This window comes from Pinus tabuliformis, chromosome 3_2 (assembly GCF_031772625.1).
Source record: "Pinus tabuliformis cultivar Carrire ecotype Pingquan chromosome 3_2, CPIR1, whole genome shotgun sequence".
NCBI lineage: Eukaryota > Viridiplantae > Streptophyta > Pinopsida > Pinales > Pinaceae > Pinus > Pinus tabuliformis.
In genome coordinates, this window is record NC_142302.1 from 171,154,341 (window position 1) to 171,176,984 (window position 22,644).

Here is a 22,644-nt window from a genome sequence, read left to right on the forward strand (position 1 = left end):
AGAGCTGCGCAGAGCCTCTGAGAGGCCAGCATTGTTGACGCAGAGGGCCAGAGGGCTGATGCAAGGCATCCCAGGGCTAACACAGACCCATCCGGGGTAACGCAAAGCCAGCATGAGGTAGAGAGGGGCTGACGCAGTTCACAGAGAGGCAGTTGTTGGGGTCTAGAAGGTTGCAGGAATATTGCAGAGTGGAGCTAGTGAGGTACTGTAGTCAGAACAGTACCTGACAGAGCAGGGTCAGAGGAGTTGTTACTGAGTGTTTCTAGCCCAGGAACCTGGATCAATAGTGCAGTTGCACAAGACGACCAGAGTAGGGGACATCTCGACAAGCGGCAGAAGGATTTCCAGGAGGGAAATCAGGACTCAAAGGGAGTCTAGAAGAAAACTTCTAGACGGGAAGTAGAGACTCAAATGAGTTGAACAGAGAACTTCCAGAAGGGAAGTAGAGAAGCGTCATGGCACTACATGGGGTAAGAGACCAAGATAGACTGGACGGAGCATTGAACTTTGCAGTCTAGAAGGCCAAAATCTTATCAGTGCTTGACAGGAATCATGTCAAGAACTTCGCCTTGAAGATGATAGCTATCCCAGTCGACCCAAATGATAATGACAAGTACGAAGAGACGATGGCGAGGGCCAAGTGCATTATCCTTGACGAGGTCAAGGATCATGTGGTACCACATATAGCCAAGAAGGAAATGGCAATTGAGATGTGGGAGGCTCTCAAGAACCTGTACCAGCATACTTCTGTGCAGAGAAGAATGCTGCTCGAGAACCATATGAGGTCGTATCAGATGAAGAAGGGTCAATCGATTGGCACCTTCCTCGGAGAACTGAATGAGATTCGAGACCAATTGACTACTATAGGAGCGACACCGGATCAGGAGCTTATGGTGAGGGCAGCCCTGAATGTTGTCTCAGAAGATTGGGAAGTGTTTTTCCAGAGTATCCTGAGCAGAGGGACTCTCCCACCTTGGGACAAGATGTGGGTAGCTCTTCGCCAGGAAGAGAACAGACGGCAGTCAAAGATAGGTAGCAACAACAAAGGGATCAAAGTTCAGCAGGAGGAGGAGGATGTGGCCCTAGCATTTGAGGAAAAGCAGGAGAATGGAAGAAGAAAGATCTCTCCAAGATCAAGTGCTTCCACTGTGGGGAGATGAGTCATTATGCGACCCAGTGCCCAAGGAAGAAGAGTAAGGGAGAGTCTTCTGAGACTAAGGCAACGCCAGCACGGGCAGAGAAGGAAGTTTTAACAAACGATGATTGTGCCATGAGTGCACATGCACCACTTGAGCGGAAATGGGGAGACATCAAACTATAGTCAAGCGGACTATAGGTGATGAGGGGCAGGATCCTTGAGGTACCCAGCCTCTTGGATTAGACCTTGCTACGGGAGCCTCGATGAGGAGTAGCAGGACTGGCTGAGTGGGTAGAGACGAATGCGGATGGAGTGACAGATAGAGCAACAGTGCAGAAGTCCCGAGACAGCGCAGAGCTTGCAGGCTACAGCAGTGCAAGAGGCACAAGAGTGTCGCAACAGTGCAGGATGGCACAGAGAGGTGTACAACGGTGCGAAATGCAGGAGAGTTGTTGCAGCAACGCAGAGGTTAGAGAGGGAGCACTTGTCAATAGCAGAGGGAGCTTCAGCCTCACTAGGTGTTTCTAGCCCAACAGCGAGGTCAATTGGAGGATCAGTTACTTACTTCTCAGTAACTGAGTTGCAATGCAACAGTGGGCAGCACAATGCAACATGATGAGAGGAGGTGCAGTGCATATGCAATGTTGGGAGAAAGGACCAGCAGCAGCACGGATGTAGAGGGAGTTGTCATACAGATGCAGCAGTGGCAGTGGCAGAACCATGGGCAGCAGTACAAGAGGCAGCAGTGCATAGGATGGTGGGCAGGAAGGCCTAGCATCAGCACAGGTACTGATGCCGGATGATCAGAATAATACTCAATGAGGAGTATTGCTAGAGCACAGTCCTCGCTAAGAGGGGGTGTTGATTTGGGGTAGCATCGGATGTGCTCTAGCCATGAAATTTGGTGGATAGGTTGGGGCACATGAGATCTCCAATACCCAGAAAGGGTTTGGGCAGATTCTAAACAGATCAGGAGATATTAAAATAATTAAAAAATTTAATGGAGTCCCCAACTCTAAACTTAGGGAAATTAAAATATTAATGTGTATTAATATGAAGTTCTGTTAGAGTGGTCCAAAAGACATGGATCAAGCTAGATCTAATCTTAGCCGTTGATTAGGGACTTAATCTTGGCCGTTGAGATATCAACAGGAAATGTATAAGAAGAGGCCTGAGGGTCACTTGGAAAACACACCAGATGATCAACCATTCTATTCTCTAGAGCGGGTTTGCTAATAGAGATAGAATCAGTGATCGGGAGAGCAGCTGAGGAGCATTGAGTACAGAGAAACAGAGAAGGCAGAGATTGTGTCGAGAGAGCAACGCAGCAGCCAAGGAGAGTGACGCAAAGCCAGCAAGGGCTCACGCAGAGGCAGCCAAGTGTTGCGTAGAGCACCAGAGAGGCCAACGTGTCTAACACAAAGGCCCAGAAAGCTGACGGAGGGCCTCTTGGGCTGACGCAGGCCAAGAAAGGCTAACGCAGGGCTAGCGTGGGACAGAGAGGGGCTAACGCAGTCCAGATTGGGCAGACGTTGGGGTTGCAAGAGCAGTTTTGTGTCGAGGAACTGCCAAAAGGATTTTCAAGGGTTTCAGCCAAGAGATTTCTCTCAAACTGTGAGGTATAACTGCTAAGGAAATTCTCTGCTAGGTAGTCCAGTTTCGGCACCCAGATTGTACTCTAATATTGCTTAATAAGAAAACCCTCAAATAGCTGCACCGATTTTCCCGCATTAGATTTTTCCAGGAACATTGGTCCAAAAATAATGGTGTCATGTGGTGTGTTTGTTCTTGTTTCTTTTAGTTGTTGATCTGTAATATGTTGAGCATGCACTGGTGTTTATTTTTAGTATTTACTTTGTAAATAACTTGTTAAAGAAAAAATAACAAGTAGGTAGGAATAAATCAGAAAAAATGCATGAAGGGTTTCTAACTAAGGAAAAATTAGAAACTTCAACAGACACTAGGTTGACTCATATACATTATATATATGCTCAAGAAGAGCTCTTCAACATTTTTTTTTACTCTTTGACTTTCCTATAGCACTTCAACACATGCTAGACCTATGCAATGAGCAAGAAACTCATTTTATAATTTAAAAAATAATATTTCTTTTCTTTTACAAGCACAAAGATCAAAATTACATTTATGAAGACTGAACCTAGTTACACTTTCTTCAACAGGCCGAAATTCTGCTACTCGAGGTTGAAGTTTTGAAGCTAGGAAGTCGAATTTCTAGATTGTTGTTGGGCTGACGCTATTGAACAAGAACAGATTATTGAAGGTTGTTGAATCATTTTGGAACGCTAAGTTGGTGGAGGAGGAAGGTCTATTGGTCTAAGGTCTTGGTCCATCTCATTTTGAATTACTAAAGGAATAGTTCTTTAACTGGGTTTTCCCCTATACAGGGGTTTTAGCCCTAGTTGAGTGCCTACATCTGGTGTCCTTGATCTTTGTGTTTTGGTTTTGGACCTTGGTAATTGCTTGATCAACAAAGATAAAAGAAAACATAAGAAAGTTAATAAGAATATAAAGACATCACAAGTAATTATCAACATAAAGAAAATCTTTCTACATTTTGTTTTTCTAACATGGTTTCAAATCCAAGGTGAAGAAGGAAGAACAAGGCAGGTTGAAGATCTATTGAAGAAAGGGGGATCAAGCTCTACTATCTACAAGAACTATGTCAAGCTCAATGTAGGCAGAAAACAACTAGAAGGAGCCTCTAACTATAGGGCTTGGAAAAAGAGGATAGATCTTATTCTCGAAAAGAACAAAGTTTTGAATCTTGTTCAAGAAAAAATCAAGAAGCCTACAGATGAATCAAGTGAAGCAGAGAAAGAAAAGTTTAGAGAAACAGAAATATTCAGTATGAAACTAATAGTGGATGGAATAAAGGACAACCTCATCCCATACATATCCAACATAGATTCCGCTCAAGAAATGTATGAGGCTCTTTCCAAACTATTCACAATCAAGAACATTGGTCAAATAACAAGTCTCAAGAATGAATTAAGGACTATTAAGATGACAAAAGACGACATTGTATCATCCTACTTTATAAGGATATCTAGAATTAGAGATGAACTCCAAGCAATAGATGAAGTTGTTCCAAAAAAGGAGCTCGTAATTACTGCTCTTATAGGACTACCAAAATCTTGGAGTGCCTTTGCATCAGGACTTGACAGTTGGAAGGATACACCAACATCTGAGCAAATGTGGAATGCATGCAGTCAAGAAGAAGCTCAAGTATCGCTAGTAAACGACAAGGAGGAGGATGAAGAAGAAACCATCTCTAATGCCTATTTTGTTCATCACAAGAAGAAGGGAACCTTAAAGAAGTTCAAAAGACCAAAGAAGAAAGTTGACCTATCAAAGATTGAATGTTATAATTGCGATAAGATGGGTCACTATAGAAGTCACTATCCTGAGAGTCCAAGGAATAGGAGGAGAGAATGAGAACATGTGAATGTTGTAGATGGAGGTCCACCAAAGAAGGACAAAGCAGAAGTATCTGAAGTCAAAGACTTATTTGCTAGGGACTCTTAAGGACCAATCCTTTGCATATCCTTCTATTTTAAGTTTTGCAATGTTTTCCCTCGTGTTTTTATTTCTAGAATTTATAGGTCTAACATGTCATGTTAGAACATTTTTTAATTATTTCGATAAGTTATAGGTACCCCTCAAGATTGCATTAAGAGGGAGCCCTCACCATTTTACCAAAGATAAGAATCTTGTTTTGTCTCCTCTTTTATGTTTGGTTTCTCTCTCATATCAAAATGTGTTTGTATTGTAAGCTAATAATCTTTCTTTATATTTTCCTTATTTAGGAAAGCTTGCTGAATGCTCAAAGGTTATGGAGGAGACCTCAAAAGATAGACTTGAAACATGGAAGAAGTTTTGTTGCAAAGAAAAGCTCTTCAAGAATTGATGTCCTACAAGGTTTGTTAAGGAACAACTCAAGGTATGTCTTAGACTATAAACTTTGTTATAAAGTTCTCTTCATGTAAAAGGTATGATCATTCTTCTTTTAAATTTTTCTTTACATTACTAACATCACTATGTCTAGGGTTTTGAATCACAAGGATTCTTGTTAGGGTGATTAATCATTAGATTGAATCTACCCTCATTACATTATCATTCTTGTGGAAACCTAGAAAGATACACTATAAAACGCTAACCTAAGGGTATGTCAATATTATGAAACCCTAGTCTACTTAGGGTTGTTGATGAAATCTAGAAATCCTATTATTTTGATGTTTAGGATTTTGGTATTGTTATGATAGAAACCCCAACCCTTTAGGGTTTGTTGTTAATGTCTAAACCATATATCTTTAGGGTTTGATAAATTAGGGTTTATAAGCTAAAACCCTTGTGATAGTTGTAGTAAGATCCTAGGTGTATGTTTGTCTATCTAATCAAAACCCTAGCTTGGTCAAAATTGTTGTATATCTAACTTTAATGTATTGATGTTTGTGTCTTGGTTTTACTTAGTAGATATTGTTGTGATATGTTGGTGCATGATTATGAAATCCTAGTTATGTATATGCGAATATGTTTATTGATACTCATGTTTTAGTCTGTGAAACCTAGGGTTTGTAAGAAAGCCTTAGTAGAGATTGATATTCTAGTATATAATGATATTTTTTCCAATATGATTTAGTTTTGATAGTAAAATTTGGGGTCTGTAACAAATCCTAGCAGAGTCTAAAATTGTTGAAACCTTAAATGCTTAGTAGAATTATCATTTGAATGAATTATTGACATCTAAGGCTTTGTGTCTTAGAGATGGAATCTAGGGTTTGCAATAAATCATGGTAGAATCTGCCATATATCTTTGATAGTAATATTGAGTCCCTAGATATAATGAGACTTATATCTTGATTAAGTTGCTTCAAATCTTGATGATGTAGTCTAGGGTTTGTAACAAAACCCTAACAAGAGGTTGAAATCTAGAATGTGTCTCTTGTTGATTATACACCTAACTAGGTTTAGGTATTTGATGTCTAAAGTATTTGATTTCTTTTGATGCTTCCATTATATTGACATAATTGTGATATAGCTAACTTCATGCTTTTGTATATGTATTTTGCTTGTACTTGCTATTCAAGTTTTTGCAGGTACATAATCTTCAAGATCATGAAGAAGCTCGTATGATATTAATAAGCATGATGAAGGAGGATGTTGATCAAGATGACCTTGACGAAGTCGTGAAAGGTTGAAGATTCTCCAATGTTATAGAAAAAGAAAATTGTTGATCTGCCTAAAGTTAAGACGGGGCATGCTTAGAAGAAAGAAAAAAAGGTACATCTCCCCAATTGAGAGGGATGGCATATTATGATAAGTCATGATGGATACCTTGTAGAAGAAATCGGAGAATGAATAGATCTGAAATGTATTGAGGATGTCTTGGTGTTTCTGAAGAAATGAAAGAAGAAAAGTTTTTGATAATTTGCATAGATTGAGGACCCCGAAGGTTTGTGTTTACTTATATGTATATTTGAAAGTTTATTGTTGATTGGGGTTTGTGTTTGAACAGGTAAATCTCTCCATAAAAGAAAGACGAACACTTGGGAAGCATGCTTGGACAAATGGATATATCTAGTTTATTAGGGAGAGATGAAGCATCTAATGGCAGATGCTTGGGAGGACATCTGGCCGGCCTATGTGTTGATGTCTAGATCCCAAAGAGGGAGGGTGGCGTTGGTCATGGAGCTCCAACCTTGGATATGCACCAAGATCCTGGGTTGATGGTTAGCAAGTAAGCCTTATAGTACCTAGAGTAGTTGTAAGCTTAAGTCCATCTTAGTCCCACCCGGATACAATACCCTGCTCAGGCATCTAGTCTGCAGCATTGAGTGTGCTAGAACTCTTTGTAGTTCATTTTGGAGATCTTCCATGTACCTCTATATATATTTGTAATTATTAATCCCTCCCTAGTTAAGAGGGAGTGTTGAAGATTGTAACTAGATTCAGTCTTCATAATTGTATTTTAGTTATGATGTAATGTATTTATCAAAAGAAAGAAAAAGAAAATTTATTATTAAAGAAATTGACTTATTAAAGCATGGGTTTCATGCTTGGGTCATTTGTTTATAGGTCAAAGCCTCCATTGCAGGCTTCTAGGGTTTATGTCAAGTGTCCTTGTCCATGTCATAATGTAAAGAACCCTTCTTGGGATTTATTTGTCAAGAAAGAAATTTATTTTCATGTAAATTAGGTCTTCTAGGCCTCCTCCACCAAGTCGGCCTCAAACTGGACAAGTCGGCCTAAACTGAGGGGCAAAAACTACTATATAAAGGCAGCAACTCGACCTCATTTGAAGCACTCACTCACCAAGTTAGATCTGCAATTGTTGGGGCAGTAAAAGGTGCAAAATTCATGGAAGAAGGTGAAATAGGCTAGCAAAGGACAAGGAGGTTCATATCAAACATATGAAGTCAAAATTCTCTTTCTCTCTCTCACACATGTGAAGCCTGCTAAGCGGCTGGAAGGGTCAAAACTTTTGTTATGTTGTTGGGCCGAAATTCTGCTGCTAGAGGTCGAACTTCTGAAGCTGGGAAGTTGAATTTCTAGATTGTTGTTGGGTTGAAGCTGTTGAACAAGAACAGACTATTGAAGGTTGTTGAATCATTTTGGAAGGTTGACTTGGTGGAGGAGGAAGGTCTATTGGTCTAAGGTCTTGATCCATCTCATTTTGAATTACTGAAGGAAGAGTTCTTTCACTGGGCTTTCCCCTATATAGGGGTTTTAGCCCTGGCTGATTGCCTACATCGAGTGTCCTTGATCTTTTTGTTTCAGTTTTGGTAATTGCTTGATGAACAAAGACAAAAGAAAACATAAGAAAGTTAATAAGAATATAAAGACATCACAAGTAATTATCAACATAAAGATAATCTTTCTTCCTTTCCAATTTTCTCACAAGACCTAGGGTTTGAAGGGTTTCACTCTTCCAAGTGTGAAATCCAACCTAATTGAGCATTTCCGCTAGGGTTTTGAGGTAGATCTAGGCCTAGGAAGGCAAGATCTAGCCCTTGGACCCCCTCCAAGCTCAACGTCTAGCCAAGAAGGGAAGATGTTGGCCTTCAGGAATCAAATTTCGGCATTTTTATGGTGGTCAAATTCATTGGAAGCCTCTGTAGTCACAAGCAAGGCCATTAGGCCTAGTGGTTTTCCCTCTAACCCTCTTTGCCTCATCAATATTTCACTTGAATTCTGAAGCATTTTATGACAGCAGTGTATTCCAGGCCTAAACACACCTAAAATAGTCCTAATCTCATTAATCATTCACTTAGGGCATTAAAAATTAATCTTGTGGTTAAATTAATTGCATATAAGTGACACTTGAAGGACTATTGGGTAAATTCAAGATCTCATATGTTTGCTAAAGCCATCAAAAATCATCTAAAACAGTGATAAAATCACATAACAGTGGCATAATAAGTAGATTGCAGTCATATTTTCTCATTGGCATATCATTTGCACTCATTGGGCTTGCACTTCTTGGCATCTCTTATCATTTTGGAGGACTGTCATAAAAACCAAAGGTCTGATATAAAGTTTAAACATAGCAGTGGTGTCAAAAAGTAGTGGACAATCATCTAATTTCATTGGGCATTGAAGCATTCAATCCTAGCATATTGAGCATCATGAATAAGTGTTTTCTTGTGTGGTTGGGTGTTTTTCTTACTGTTGTCATCATTATCTTCTTGGCTGCCATCTCATTGCATCCATTGTATTTTGGCATACATTTCATTCTTGCATAAGCATGCTGCATATCACTGTTTGCATTTCCATTGACATAAGTGCTCTAAAATGCTAACTGAATTGATAACATTGGCTTGTTGCTCTAAGGAATAATATTGTGGACTAATGTTCTCTTTCTCTCATTGATAGCTAGCATTATTGTGACATTGGTCTTTAAAGTATCTCTACTTGTCATTGATATAACATTGCTAAAGAAGTGGATAATTGGATAATTGATTATATTGCTTCTTGTGGAATTACTAACTTGTTGCAAGTAAGCTTCATATCTAAAGTTTATAATCTTGCAAATAAAGTCACTCTTAAAAGCACTTAATTGGTAATGAAAATCATGATAAGAGTAATCTTAAGGTAATCTGAAGAATTGCTAATTGTGTTTGAAGATCATCTAATTGGCATTGCTGAAAGAAGCATGGATTTACTTTCATTTCATGAGTAATTGTCCATTTTGATCTTGATAACATTTTCTAGTGCCATCTATTTGGTTTATCGACCACTTTCTTGTGGTGAAGATTGTCATTGTGCATTGTTAAGTACTTCATTGTTTTATATCGTTGTAATTTGTCTCTAAGTACTTAAGACCTTTAACAATCTCATCTCATGTAATCACTCATATTTTGCACCTGCATTCTAGGATTACCCTTGGACAAATTAATTTACCTCCAAGCATAAGTTTGGTTGATAGAGAGATAGGACCACCTTTCTCACCCAACTTGCAAAGCCTAGACCCTCTTTTGTGGTTAACACGATGACCTTGCAGTGGTCAGACCCACAATCTCTGCAGGGCCGGAGGCATCGGGTGGTTAGAACCCCAGGGGAGGTATCATTAATATAGCCTTTGCTATCTTCCCCTCGTTTCTCTCTCACAACCTACACTAGAGACTAGTTTCAAAACAGTTGAGAGGAAGGATTAATTTAGATAGGCATCTAATTTAAAATAAACCAAGCTCTTGCATTTCACTTAGTTTTAGGTGTTTCATTTCATATGGGATAGTGAAGCATCCTAAAGCAGTAACTATTTATCCAGTAGCTTGGTATATAATTCACATTAAGCAAGTATTTTGACTCTATTAAGGCACTGGAGTTTCAAAGTAATCTAATTTTATCACCAAACTTGTTAAATTAACTAAGTTGCTAGGCCATTCAGTTGTGTCTCCCGAACTTGTCAGTTGTCGACAAGTCTTTCATCTTCACATTTCATAGGAACTACCCCCCATAGCGTGTTGTTGGGAGGCAGCTAGAATGGAGAGGGCAGGGATCAGATTGGCACCCCCCAACCTGAGCGTTGTCGCATCTTGCTTGTACAATTTGAGCGACAGCAAGACTCTATGTAGTATGTACGTGAGTTCTTTTATGTTATGCTAATGAATTTTGTAATAATGTGTATTTATAAATATCATATTCCCATAATTTTAAAAATACCACTTTTATGAAATAAGGACCTTATAACTCCTATCAGTGACTTAAGCTTTAAGTAACAAGTTTTTACTCTACAGGTGTAAACAGTGGTCCTCCCCCATCGTTTTATCAATACAATCAACCAGTTCATTACTGTTTAGCATATACATTATTCTACACTACTCATATTCAGTGATTCACAGATGCCATACACCCCTAGGTCATGGGTGTACAGGTGCCCCCACTCTTTTCCTTGTTTTTGGGTCTTTGATTCTGTTTTCTGTTTTGGTTATCTCCATAATTACAACCGTAATTTATTTTAAGCATTGAAATCTAGGAGAATCATTTGGCAAAAATGTAAAGTTGCCAGAAAAGTATGACTAGAGTGGATAGATTTAGAATCACCAGAACTCTCCTAGAATATAAGACCTTCCACATATTCCCATGGTTTTGTACAAAAAATTTGCAAATATTAATGAAATTCTCCTGTTTTTATTTTTTTTTTAAATGACAGATGCTTTCAAGTAGAATATAGCGACTAATGAAGTTGGTCACACTCAAAATCCAAAAGAATCTTTGAACCATCCACTAGAGTCAATAAAGAATGGCAAACTTTTCAAGCTGTACAAAGCATATGAGACTGAGAAAAATAATCCAACTAGAACAAAGTGAGGCATGGGAATATTAGAAATACCTCCACATACAACTTCCTTATTTGTGAGCCCTTGTGTTCATCCATACCCTATCACAGAACACAGCAACCATCACTAGAAGCTGTTAATACATATTCAAGGCAAAAGTTTCTGCACTATTCAACTTGATAAAATATCATGCCAGTCCCTTGAAATAAAATGAAAGGAATAAACGCAGCACCTCAATATACTGATCATAAAGGTCACAAAGCCGATCCTCTGTTGCAGTATCCCATTTACAACGTCCACTTGAAGCTCCTTTCTCGACAGAAGGTGGTAACCCCTGAAAATCATCGGAAGAACCTTCTTGTTGTTCTGTTCCCTAGTTTAGTAGTACACATACACAATCTTCAGTATTCAACCATCAAGCCAATGTCAAAGTTCAAACACACATATAAAATCCATATTGTTCTTCATATTTTACTGCTATACAAAGACATCAAAGCTCCAACCAAATAGGACCTAGGTTCTACCAAAATAAGCATTCAAGTAGGAAAAGTTTGACAAACAAATATAATCTGGGGAGAACTTATCACAAAAACCATATTCATTACGTGTCTAGCTTGATATTCACCTCAGAAGTTTCATTCTAGAAAACCATTACCATATGTTATTTTGAAGACTGGTTAAGTGCTAACTGCTAACTACTAGATGTCAAGCATGCTGATTAATCCAAAATTTTGGAATGGCAATGAACACTAGAAAGAAAAAATTTATAGAACACAAATACACAAAAGCATTCATAGACAACAGCAAACAAAATTACAATCCAATCCTGCATACAGTGGCCTACTGTGTCTATTCTGCATAGAAATTTCAATTAGGTCGAGCCATAAATTAGATTTTGATTTACATTCAAAAAATTGATTTCCAAGCTGCATCCTGGACAAAACTTGGAGCAAACTTCAAGTGAAAAAAGGACTGGGGGAGATACGATGATTTCCAATATACCTTGGACTTCAAAGAGGATACTCGCATTTTGACCATTTCAGTCACCTCTCTTTTGATATCTTGAAGCTTGCTCTCCTTCTCTTGCTTAGCTGATTTTCCTAGTTCAATCATTTCTTTCAGGTTCCTCTGTACAGAAACAGTATCTATTATCATATTAACTGTAGCCAAATCAATAGCTAAAAAGTTACATCAACTTAGGCTGCTACATTTCAACCTGATTACCAAGATGAAAATTAAACTTAAGTATTCAAACATAAAAGTAGAATTCACTGAGTGTATATATAACATTTTGTAAACTGGTCAGTGTATCACATAGACAGCATTGAGAAACCAGGATTTAACCATGCATCCATGAACTTGTCGCAATAAACAACAAAAAATGTAAAGTATGAATGCACATACAGCACTGAATAAAAACCACAGGGAATAACAGACTCCATAAAACTTCCACATCAATTGATCATATTCTAAGAAAAACATAAGAGTCCATCCCCTTCCACGATGGGAGCATTCAGATGGGGAACAGACAGGTGAGCATCCCTAATTTACATGAAATTAGCTAAGTCACCTAACACGGGGACACAGGACACGCAGGACACGCAAATTCGAGAGTCTGACAAGGAGCACGTAGAGCCCCCCCCGGAACAGGACACGTAGGACACGTTATATATATATATATATATATATATATATATAATTCTAAATTGATATTTCATAACTACACAAATTGTCATGATGATACAAATTCAGACATACATCTAGATTCCACATTGTAAGTTTGTAACATTATGCATACAAATACAATCGTGACAGATTCATCAATGATCCAATACGAGAAAGAAAAGAGATTATCAATAAACTGCAATTTTATCTTTAAGTCATCAAAATCAAAACGTGTTACATAGGTACCGAGTCCTGAGGACTTATGACTAGGAATGCCAATGACAAATAGAAATAGCAAATACAAAACAATTACAAGGTAGTTGGTAGCTCATCAATCATCATCATCAAAATCAGCATCATTGTTACAGTTGTTGTCGCTCAGATTGTACAGGTACTGTGACAACAACTCAGGTCGAGGGTTGTCACTCTGATCCCTGACCTCTCCATTCTAGATGTCCCCCAACAGCAGACTACGAGGGGTAGTCCCTATGGAAATGTGAAAATGGACGACAAGTTGATAACCAACGAGTCCGAGAGACACGACTAAGTGGCCTAACTACTTGGTTAATTTTAACAAGTTTTAAGGATTAGATTAAATTCAAATGTGAGACCAGTGCCTTATGGAGTCAACTTCTTGCTTATTGTCAATTAGAGACCAAGTAACCGGATGGACAATCGCTACTTAGATGCTTCACTAACCTGTATGCTAAGCAAATCTTAAGACCTAGGTGTGATGCAAGAATCTTGGTTACTTTTAGTTATATGCCTATTCTAAATATGACCTTCCTCTTAACTGTTTTGGAACCAATCTTTAGAGTAGGTTGCAGAATGGAAGCCAACGGGAAGCAAGCAAAGGCTTGATTAACACTACCTCCCCCTGTGTTCCAACCACCCGATGTCTCTGACGCTGCAGAAACTGTGGCTCTGACAACTGCAAGGTCACCGTGTTAACCACTAAAAAGGTGTTGAATCCATCAAGCTAAATTGAGAAGGGGTGGCCCTAGATGTCTATCAACCAATCTTATGCTTGCAAGTAATTTAATTAATGCAACTAACTTAGAATGATATGCAAGAACTATTAGTGATTTCTTAGGTTAAGATTGTTTAATGTTTTAAGTACTTTAGCTATGATTAATCTTCAACTATAATGATAAATACTTATTAATGGAAATTAAGAGACAATGCTTGACCACAAGAGAATGTGCCAAGATACAAGTGCCAACAAGATATCAAGATGTGCCCAACAAGATAAATGATTTACCAATACACTCAAGATATCAACAACCAATAAACCCAAAGTAACAATTAGAGCACTTATCTATTTAGAACACTTAGGCAATGATTACTAGGCAATAAAACCAATGTTCTTTAGTCAAATTAGGAAATTCCAATGACCATTCAACTTAAGAGATGTTCAATTAAAACAAGAAGGTTTAAGAATCCTTAGATCATAAAGTGCCAATGTAAAGTTATCATTCAACAAGAGGTATTAGCGATGAAACAAGAATGATAGTTATACCAAGGTTCTTATACCAATTAGAATGATGAAGACCACTAGATCTCAAAAGACAAGTGATGTAAAACATGATGCTCAACAAGATATTCTTGAAATTTAAGTTAAGTGCTTTTAGAGAGTGATCTTAGTGCACATTTTGAAGCTTTTAGGTAACTCACAACAAATATGTTAGTGTACCAAACCAATAGTAACCTGCCTCAACGTAAAGAATGTAATTTAAATAAGTATTATCAACAGAGCAACAATAATGAAATTTTTCTATGCCACTTGTGTTCAATACACAATTTACCAATTCAAGAAGCAGTGAGTTACTTAATGCCAAGATGATAGGAAATATTTACAACTAACAACAGAGAAAACTAAAATTTGTTCTGCCCAAGAAATGTAAACCATATGCAAGATGAACCAAGGAATAGATGCCTTTAACAATGCCACTGCTATTTTATATCAGACCTTAATATGCAGCCCTAAAAGGAGAATGTGACAATCATGAAACAAGCTCGCCATGTACACCCAAATTGTATGAATGATTTATGAATGTGCTACATAGCTTTTGATGCCAATTTCGTTAAAATTTTTGCCACTGATATGTAATGTTCAGATGCTGCAAATATGAGACCGAGAGGGTTTTGAGAGTTAGAGAAGCAAACCAATGGCCCTAGGCCAAGTAGAGCACTTGCCCAAAACCTATTCAATAGATGGGCCACCTGCAAAACACAACAAGCTTGCTCCAGATCTCTGCTACACACCCAATGTTAGATCAGCAATTAAATGATCACCCACAGCGAGGTCAAAAGAGGCTAAGAGGGCCAAGAAGAGACAGCGGCAAAAGGAGGCCTTTAGGCCTGCCGTCTAGGGGAGAGAGGGCTGCTGAGGTAAGGAAGAGGCCTTTCAGGCCACCGGCAGCAAGATAAGAGTCTGAGGGTTCCACGGCAGGGGTAAGGAGGGTTGCCTGAGGGGGAGTGAAGAGAAAAGGAAGGGAAGACGAGGGCTAGGAGGAGGAGAGGAAGCTCACAAAGGCAGGTTGAGAGGAAATAAAGGGACAGCAGAGGAGAAAAGGAAGAGGAAAGATGGCAGGGGAGAGGGCCTAATGCCCTGCAGCCTAACAAGGCCACTAAGGCCTGCAGCAGGCCAGAAGGACGATGATAGAGGGCAGTGGAGGAGGTCGAGGCCTAAGGCAGGCCTGCGGCTAGGGTTATATCGCTATGTTGCCAGGAAACGTGGGTTCGGGGACGGGCAAGGGGACGGGGACGGGGACGGCATTTTTGGAAACAGGGTGCGTGGGTTCGTCGGGTAATATAATAATATTAAATTTTAATAACTATATTCTATATATTATAAATTTATAATTAATAATATATATGAAATTTGAATTTGTATATTTTTTCAACTTTAAACAAGAAAACTTTAATGATAATCATTTAAACATGCACATCATTGAACATTCAACATTGACATTGAAATTTCAAAATTTATCACCAAAAAACTGTTCATTGTTTACATATTAAAATGAATCATGATATGGGATAGATTTTGTCACACACAGCTGACTGAGATACACTAGCCAAGTTTCCTACAAACTCATGAGTACGCTAAAAAATCCTAAAGTATTCTGAGTTCTCAAAGACTCAACATTTTAAACTTTATTTTATTGGGCTGCCTTGTGTGTTTTGTGGGACAGCAGTGAAATATATGCTGCCAGCAGCCATAATTTATACTTTAATGTAGCCACAAGCCTTAAAAAAAACCACAGAATTTATATGTTAATGTAATGATTCAATTTTTCAAAAATTAAAATATATATACTATGAACTGTTTTACTTTTTCCTGAACAAATTCTGAACCATTTAATTGGATTTTGTTGATCCATGGTGAAATTACATTGCAAGGGCAAGCAACACCATTGACAGAGGGTAGATAATGAACTGGGTTGAATGTTGTGTAGATGATTGAGTTGAAATACATTCTCATTGAACGGTTTATATTGTAAAGAATAGCACAGAGCTATATTCAGTGTATGAATGCATTTATGTAATGCCATTCATTAATGCAAAAAATGATGAAGATTTTCTGCGCTTTATTAATCTAATTGCAACTATTTCAGGTTAAAAGAACTGAAACGTATACTTCTCATATTATAGTATATAGTATAAAAAATTAAAAGTTTAACGAGTCTGGGCTGAGTAGAGGTAAGTTTGTGGCATTGTCATCTCTGTTTAGGGCTTCGGTTGGGTACAGGAGTCTGCATAGGAAGGCCGAGGTCTGTTCCTTAGTGAACAATGAGTTGTTTTATGTAAACAGTGATATGAATCAAGCCCTACAGCTCAACGTTTGACAACAACAAGGAGGGACTATGCCGCAGCTGTAGGAGGCAAATTGAGTGTATAAAAGTGGACTGACAGTTGTGGCTCATATTGCAGACAGTCTGAAACAGCAAGAAATTGTGACATTCATTCCGGCAAGCCTTTAAAAGAACCCAAAGAACCGAACCCGAAGAACCCAAGAATCCAAGAACCCATTAAAGGAAAAGAACCCAACTTTTTTTTTGAAGAACCTGGTTCTTCATGGAAGAACCCGGTTCTTCTGGGTTCTTCTAGGAAGAAACCGTACCCGAATCCGGTACTTGGGTGCGAGAACCCGGGACGGGTTCGAGAACCCCACCCCCGGGTGCGGGAACCCGTGCAACATAGGTTATATGGCAGGGAAGGGCCACAGCTAAGCAAGAGAGGCAAATGCCTAGCATAAAGACCTAAAAAAATTACAAACCCTTGCCAAAACTTTAGATTTGCTTGAGATCTTCAATGGTTGCCCAAAAATCCTTGATGTTGGCTCTGCAAAAAAATTTAGAGGCTAGATCTTACCCTTAAGGGCCTAGATCTAGCTCTAATCCAGCAATTTTCCTTTGATCTCACCTGCATAAATGAATTTACAATAGCCCAAAACCCCAATACATACAAAAATTTAAAATCCCAAAACTCCAGAAAGCCCCATCTGCAAAACAAGGGTTAGAAAATAAAATATATTTACAAAATCTACAAGTGTACAATGCTTAGAAGAATTTTTGAGAATAACTTTTTTCTAAATTTTGACAATGGCTAAATGTATTTCGAAAGATAAATGTCAAACCACAACCTTAGCAAAGTTAGAAAACCATATAAAATATTCAGGATCCAAACATAGTCAGCCTGTGCCCACAGTCTATGAACTTGGAGCCCAAGGGTTGGGGAACGTGCAAACACTATATATTTTCTCAAGAATAAACTGGTAGAACAACAATGAATCGGATCACCAAAGATAAGCCCAAAACTTACAAATAGAATGTTCTTATCATCTACAATGAAATAACGATTTAAAAAAAAAAAAAAAATTAAAGCACAATATAGTTATGCCCGTACCCAGCTCATACCACAAATCAGTGGAACAGAGACACCATGAACTACACCCCAAAGCCTTTTATTATGATTATCAAAACATTCCCAGCGGGACAGTAGCTTCACACCAGCTTTACAAAGTTACATTAGCTAAAGATTCGTTCGCTCGAGACACAAATGACCTCTAATCTAAGTCACCTGACACGGGGATTCAGGACACGTAGGATTCGAGATTCGTGGTGTCGGATTCAGACACGCTGACCCCCCGGAACAGGACACATTAGGACACGTTATATATTATTTTATTAAAAATATATATATATATATATATATTAAAAATTAGACATTATCATATTTCTTTCACAAATTTTAATTAGTGATACAAATTTATTGATTTCAAACATAGATCTTCATCTATAGCTATTAGCATGCATAGTACATATAAAATTCAAATAAATGTCAGTGGTACTGGCCACATAAATGATAAATCTATTAAAAATTTAAATCATGATTCATAATTCATAACTGAAAGACAACTTACAACTACAAGATAGTAAGATAAACACACTGACAACTGTAGTTTTCTCATTAAGTCATCAAAACAAAATGTGTTACATAGGTAGTGTTGGTGCAATGCCAATGGCAAATAGAAATAGAAAATATAAAACAACTACAGGTATACAAGCCTTAAGGCATCAATCAGCATCAGAATCAACATCACTGTCCCCATCATCATGGTCCCCACTGCTCTCCTCTGCATCCTCCTCCTCCCTTGTATCCATAGTCGCCTCTGCTGCTGGTGTGGAGGTTGACCCCTCTAAGTCATCAAATCTAACAGGCTCTAGCACTGGATAATTGAGATCCATGTTGGCCAATGCCAACTCAACACTGGTGTCCAGACCCATATCATCAGGAACAGTGTTACTTGGGAGCGGGAGTGAAAGCGGGGAGCGGGAGCGAAAACAGGAGCGGGAGCGACATTTTCAAAAGCTCCTGGTTTGGTGCTCTTGATTAAATACGAGTTTCGTACCCTAATAAATGACAAAATTCAATGGAAACATTGCAATCCCCCAATCCTAAAATCCTGAAAAACTGATAAGTCTGCTGGATATTGAATGAAATCTAAAATTCTACTTTCTCCATATGAAATCCGATGAGGCCGGAACCACTCTCAAACATCCCGAGTCATTTCATGGTAATGTTAAAAATTTAAGTAAAAGGATGAAAACGAAGATTAAAGAGAATGTCACTTTTACTTTAAGAATTTAACATTACCATGAATAGCATATCAATACTAGGGCCTAGACTTAATTATGAAGCTGCCAAAATGCTTGCCAAATGAAAATATGCATGGCTGTAATGACCAAATGCGGCCTTTTCATACCCATGCAGGTCACTTTTTGAGCCTAGCGAGTCCTGGAAAACAGGACACGATTCCCAAAATCGTGACACGACCTCGGATTCGACGTGTCGGAAAAGGACACGAAGTGTCATATGATTTGGACACGAATCCAGACCGAATCGTGTCGGATTCGCTGGATTCGGGATTCGTAGGGGGTTTAGAACGAATCCGTTTACTTAGCCTCTAATTTATAGAAAAATCCTCCAAGTGAAAAATAATGGCTAGTTGACTTGATCCCCATCAAAATAATATTGGCAACTTGAAAATCTTTGATGATTTTTTTATCTCTACTGTCAAAATAATTATTTTTGAGGAATTTCCGAACTTCTCATTAAACTCGTTTTTTATTAGCTCGAAAATAATTATTTTGAGCTAATTTGCTCAAAAAATTGACTTTGACTTGACCACCAAGGCCCAATGGACGATTTTTTCTTCAAATTTCCAATATTCCCGAGGTAGAGAACCTCCAAAAATTAATTTCTTTAAGACCCACAAATTTTTCCACTTGGAAAATTTAATTTCTCTAACATTTTAATGTTTTTACTCTAGTTAATTAATTTTCTAGCTTAGGAATAATTTTATTTTTGCCAGAAAAATTAATTAATTGACACTTGAAGGGATTAATTTTTTTCCACCCTCAAATATTTTAGCCATGGTATCTAAGTATGACGGACCATGCACTAAAATATTTTTTTACATAAGATTTTACAGAATTCAACCAATAAAGGGAGCATACCAGTTCGTTATAGACCCTCAAAATACACACCCAATTCTGCGACATAATATGATCTAGTAGACCAAGTGACTTGTAATGAAATAATTAGCCAATGAACTTAAATTATTCCCAAATCACTTTTAAAAAAGTCTCAACTAGAACACTAGGATTCACCTAAAACTTTGATGATAAATTCCACCTTAGCTTTGGGGTGAGGCTGGAGGGAAAAACTTTGTCGATCATCCGTGTTTAGAAACGCAGATAACTCAGTGAGACGAAAAACCTCTTAGGATGAAATTCGTCGCCAAAATAATAGGCTTACCTAGGTTGTTACACACATACACAGTCTTACTAGCATCCTAAGTCACCTGACACGGGGATTCGGGATTCGTAGGATACGGGAATTCAAGTGTCAAATTCGGACACGTTGACCACCCGGAACAGGACACGTAGGATTCATTATATATTATTTTATTAAAATATATATATATATATATATATATATATATATATTAGATAGTTCATACACAAATTCTAATTAATGATACAAATTCATTGATTTCAAACATAGATCTTCATCTATAGCATGCATAGTACATACAAAATTCAAATACATGTCAGTGGTCACATAAATCATGATTCATAAATGAAAGACAACTTACAACTACAAGTCAATAAGATAAAAACACTAACAACTGTAGTTTTCTCATTAAGTCATCAAATCAAAATGTGTTACATAGGTAGTGTTGGTGCAATGCCAATGGCAAATAGAAATAGAAAATATAAAACAACTACAGGTATACAAGCCTCAAGGCAATAGGTAGCCCATGACTCATGAGTCATCAATCCTCATAGTCATCATCAGAATCAGCATCGATGTCCTCATCATCATCGTCACCACTGCTCTCCTCTGCATCCTCCTCCTCCCCTGTATCCATAGTCACCTCTGCATCTCTTGGCGTGGAGGATGACCCCTCTAAAATATCACCGTCATCAAATCTAACAGGCTCTAGCACTGGATCATTGAGATCCATGCTGGCCAATGCCAACTCAACACTGTTGTCCAGACCCATATCACTAGAAAAGACATCCCACATCTTTGTCTTTCCCCTCAACCACTCTTCCCTCTGCCTGTAAATAAGACGAAGGTTGGTGTGCACATACACCATTGTCTCTGCCCTAGACTACTCAAGCCTGCTCTTCTTCACACTATACAAATTCCTATATGTGCTCCAATTCCTCTCGCAATAAGAGGATAAAGTCACCTAAGAGAGGAGCCTCATGGATAACTACTGAAGAGGAGGGCTTGTTGCCCCATGATTTGCCCACCAAGAATAGGGCTTCTTAGCCCCCCTGTCTCTAATCACATCATATCCTACAAATCAACCAGTGCCAGTGGAAAACTCTGCAAAGGCATCCTCCACCTCATCATGCAACGCTCTATCCTGAAAAACCCGCTGAATGCATCTTTCCTCCCCTATGAGATTTCACCATCCATGTGAGGAGGGACTCTGCAGGAAGGTCCACCATTCAACGACTCATGATTGTAGTATTTTGGGTTCAATGAGTGAGCCAAGCAATGTAAAGGTGTATAATTCTTGTCCCATCTGCTGACAAGAATATCTTGTATAGTACCACAGAAGGCCTCTGGTGATGTCTCATACTCAGGGCACTCACTCTGTAGAATAATGCTCCTCACAGACCCAATCATAGAATCCCGTCCCTCGTAAACCTCTCATACGATGGGTTTGTCTGTATCTGCAAATCGAAGGAAAGAAATGACAGGGTCCATGATCTGAATAATTAGATCTACCCTCTCCCACCAAGCATCATCTAGCACTGTGCCCTTCACTCTTTTAGAGGCTACTTGATCTGTTTTATCCAAAAAGACCAAAACTCAGAAATAACCATGGCCCCAAGAGCAGTCTTGACCTCCCTCAACCTCTTCCACATCATGAATGAAGAGGAAAACTGTGTATCAGCAATCTTCAACAATGATAGATTGGTGTACTCCTTGTAGATAGTGAGAGCATTTGTATGATTTTGCACAAAGTTACGGATATGTCATGCATCCTCAATAATGTTAACATTCCAAAGAAGCAATGGATTTCAGTGGTAAGTTCAATGAATGGACAATGCAAGGTGTCCAAAACACTTGTGGATATTTAGCTTCCACAATCATGCCAGCAGCCTTGCAAACATGTGCATTATCTGTAATGATTTGCACACAAGAATCAACACCTACATCTTCAATAAATTTAATAAATAACTCACCAATAAACTGTGCATCCTTGTATTCTCCAAGTGTATCCACTGCTTTCAAGAAAACTAGACCATTCAAGGAAGACACCATGAAGTTGATGATTAGGTGTCGTGCTGGATCTATCCATCCATCAGAAACAATGCTAACCCCAGATGTTAGCCATGATGCTACAACAGGCTCAAGCATTTTTTGCACCTCTTTTTTGCCTTCGTCAACAATGTGGTTCTAAGCTTCTCTTAACCAGGAAGCACATACCATGACGAAGACTCGTGAGTTAGAGTTCGACACATCTCAATAAATAGAGGTGAGCATGAAACATTAAATGATATGAAGTTTTGATAGAAAAAGAAGGCACTGGTGAGATCAATCTCTTCCCATTTCTCTTTTTGAAAAATCTTGTCCATTGGACCAAGTGTAATTGTTCTTCTTTTTGCTGCTTGTCCCCCAATAGAACTCTCAAATGGAAATTTGGTGGTGCCTTTCCTCAAAAATGGAAGGGGGTCTCCATTCTTGGTTTTTCTTGATTTTGCAACCACATTTTCCATACCAACAATGGATTCATTTTCCATTTCTTTCCTCTTTTGTAAAGGAACAGCTTTACAAGCTCCAATTCCACAACCTCGTAAAGCCAACAAATGGCCTTTCACATGGTAATATGTGCTTTTGAAAGAAATGTGACAAAAGTTACATCTCCATTGCACATTGTCTCCTCCCTTCCCCTTGGTGCTTGTTCCATCCTCTCTTGTGACATATTTCCACAAGGGATAGTTCTCA

The 22,644-nt window shown here is 38.5% G+C and overlaps 1 protein-coding gene across 8 annotated transcripts in view; it reads right to left on the minus strand.

The window, feature by feature from the left end:
- The window catches only part of LOC149180339 (ubinuclein-1-like), a 341,784-nt gene that overhangs the window by 82,872 nt on the left and 236,268 nt on the right, over positions 1–22,644 (minus strand). For all 8 annotated transcript variants that reach the window (XM_089416029.1, XM_089416032.1, XM_089416031.1 and 5 more), the window contains exons 10-12: positions 11,941–12,066; positions 11,171–11,311; positions 10,992–11,039 (exon numbers count right to left, since the gene is read on the minus strand). In XM_089416029.1, the coding sequence (XP_089272155.1) occupies positions 10,992–11,039; positions 11,171–11,311; positions 11,941–12,066 (315 nt within the window). The remainder of the gene's footprint in view (positions 1–10,991; positions 11,040–11,170; positions 11,312–11,940; positions 12,067–22,644) is intronic.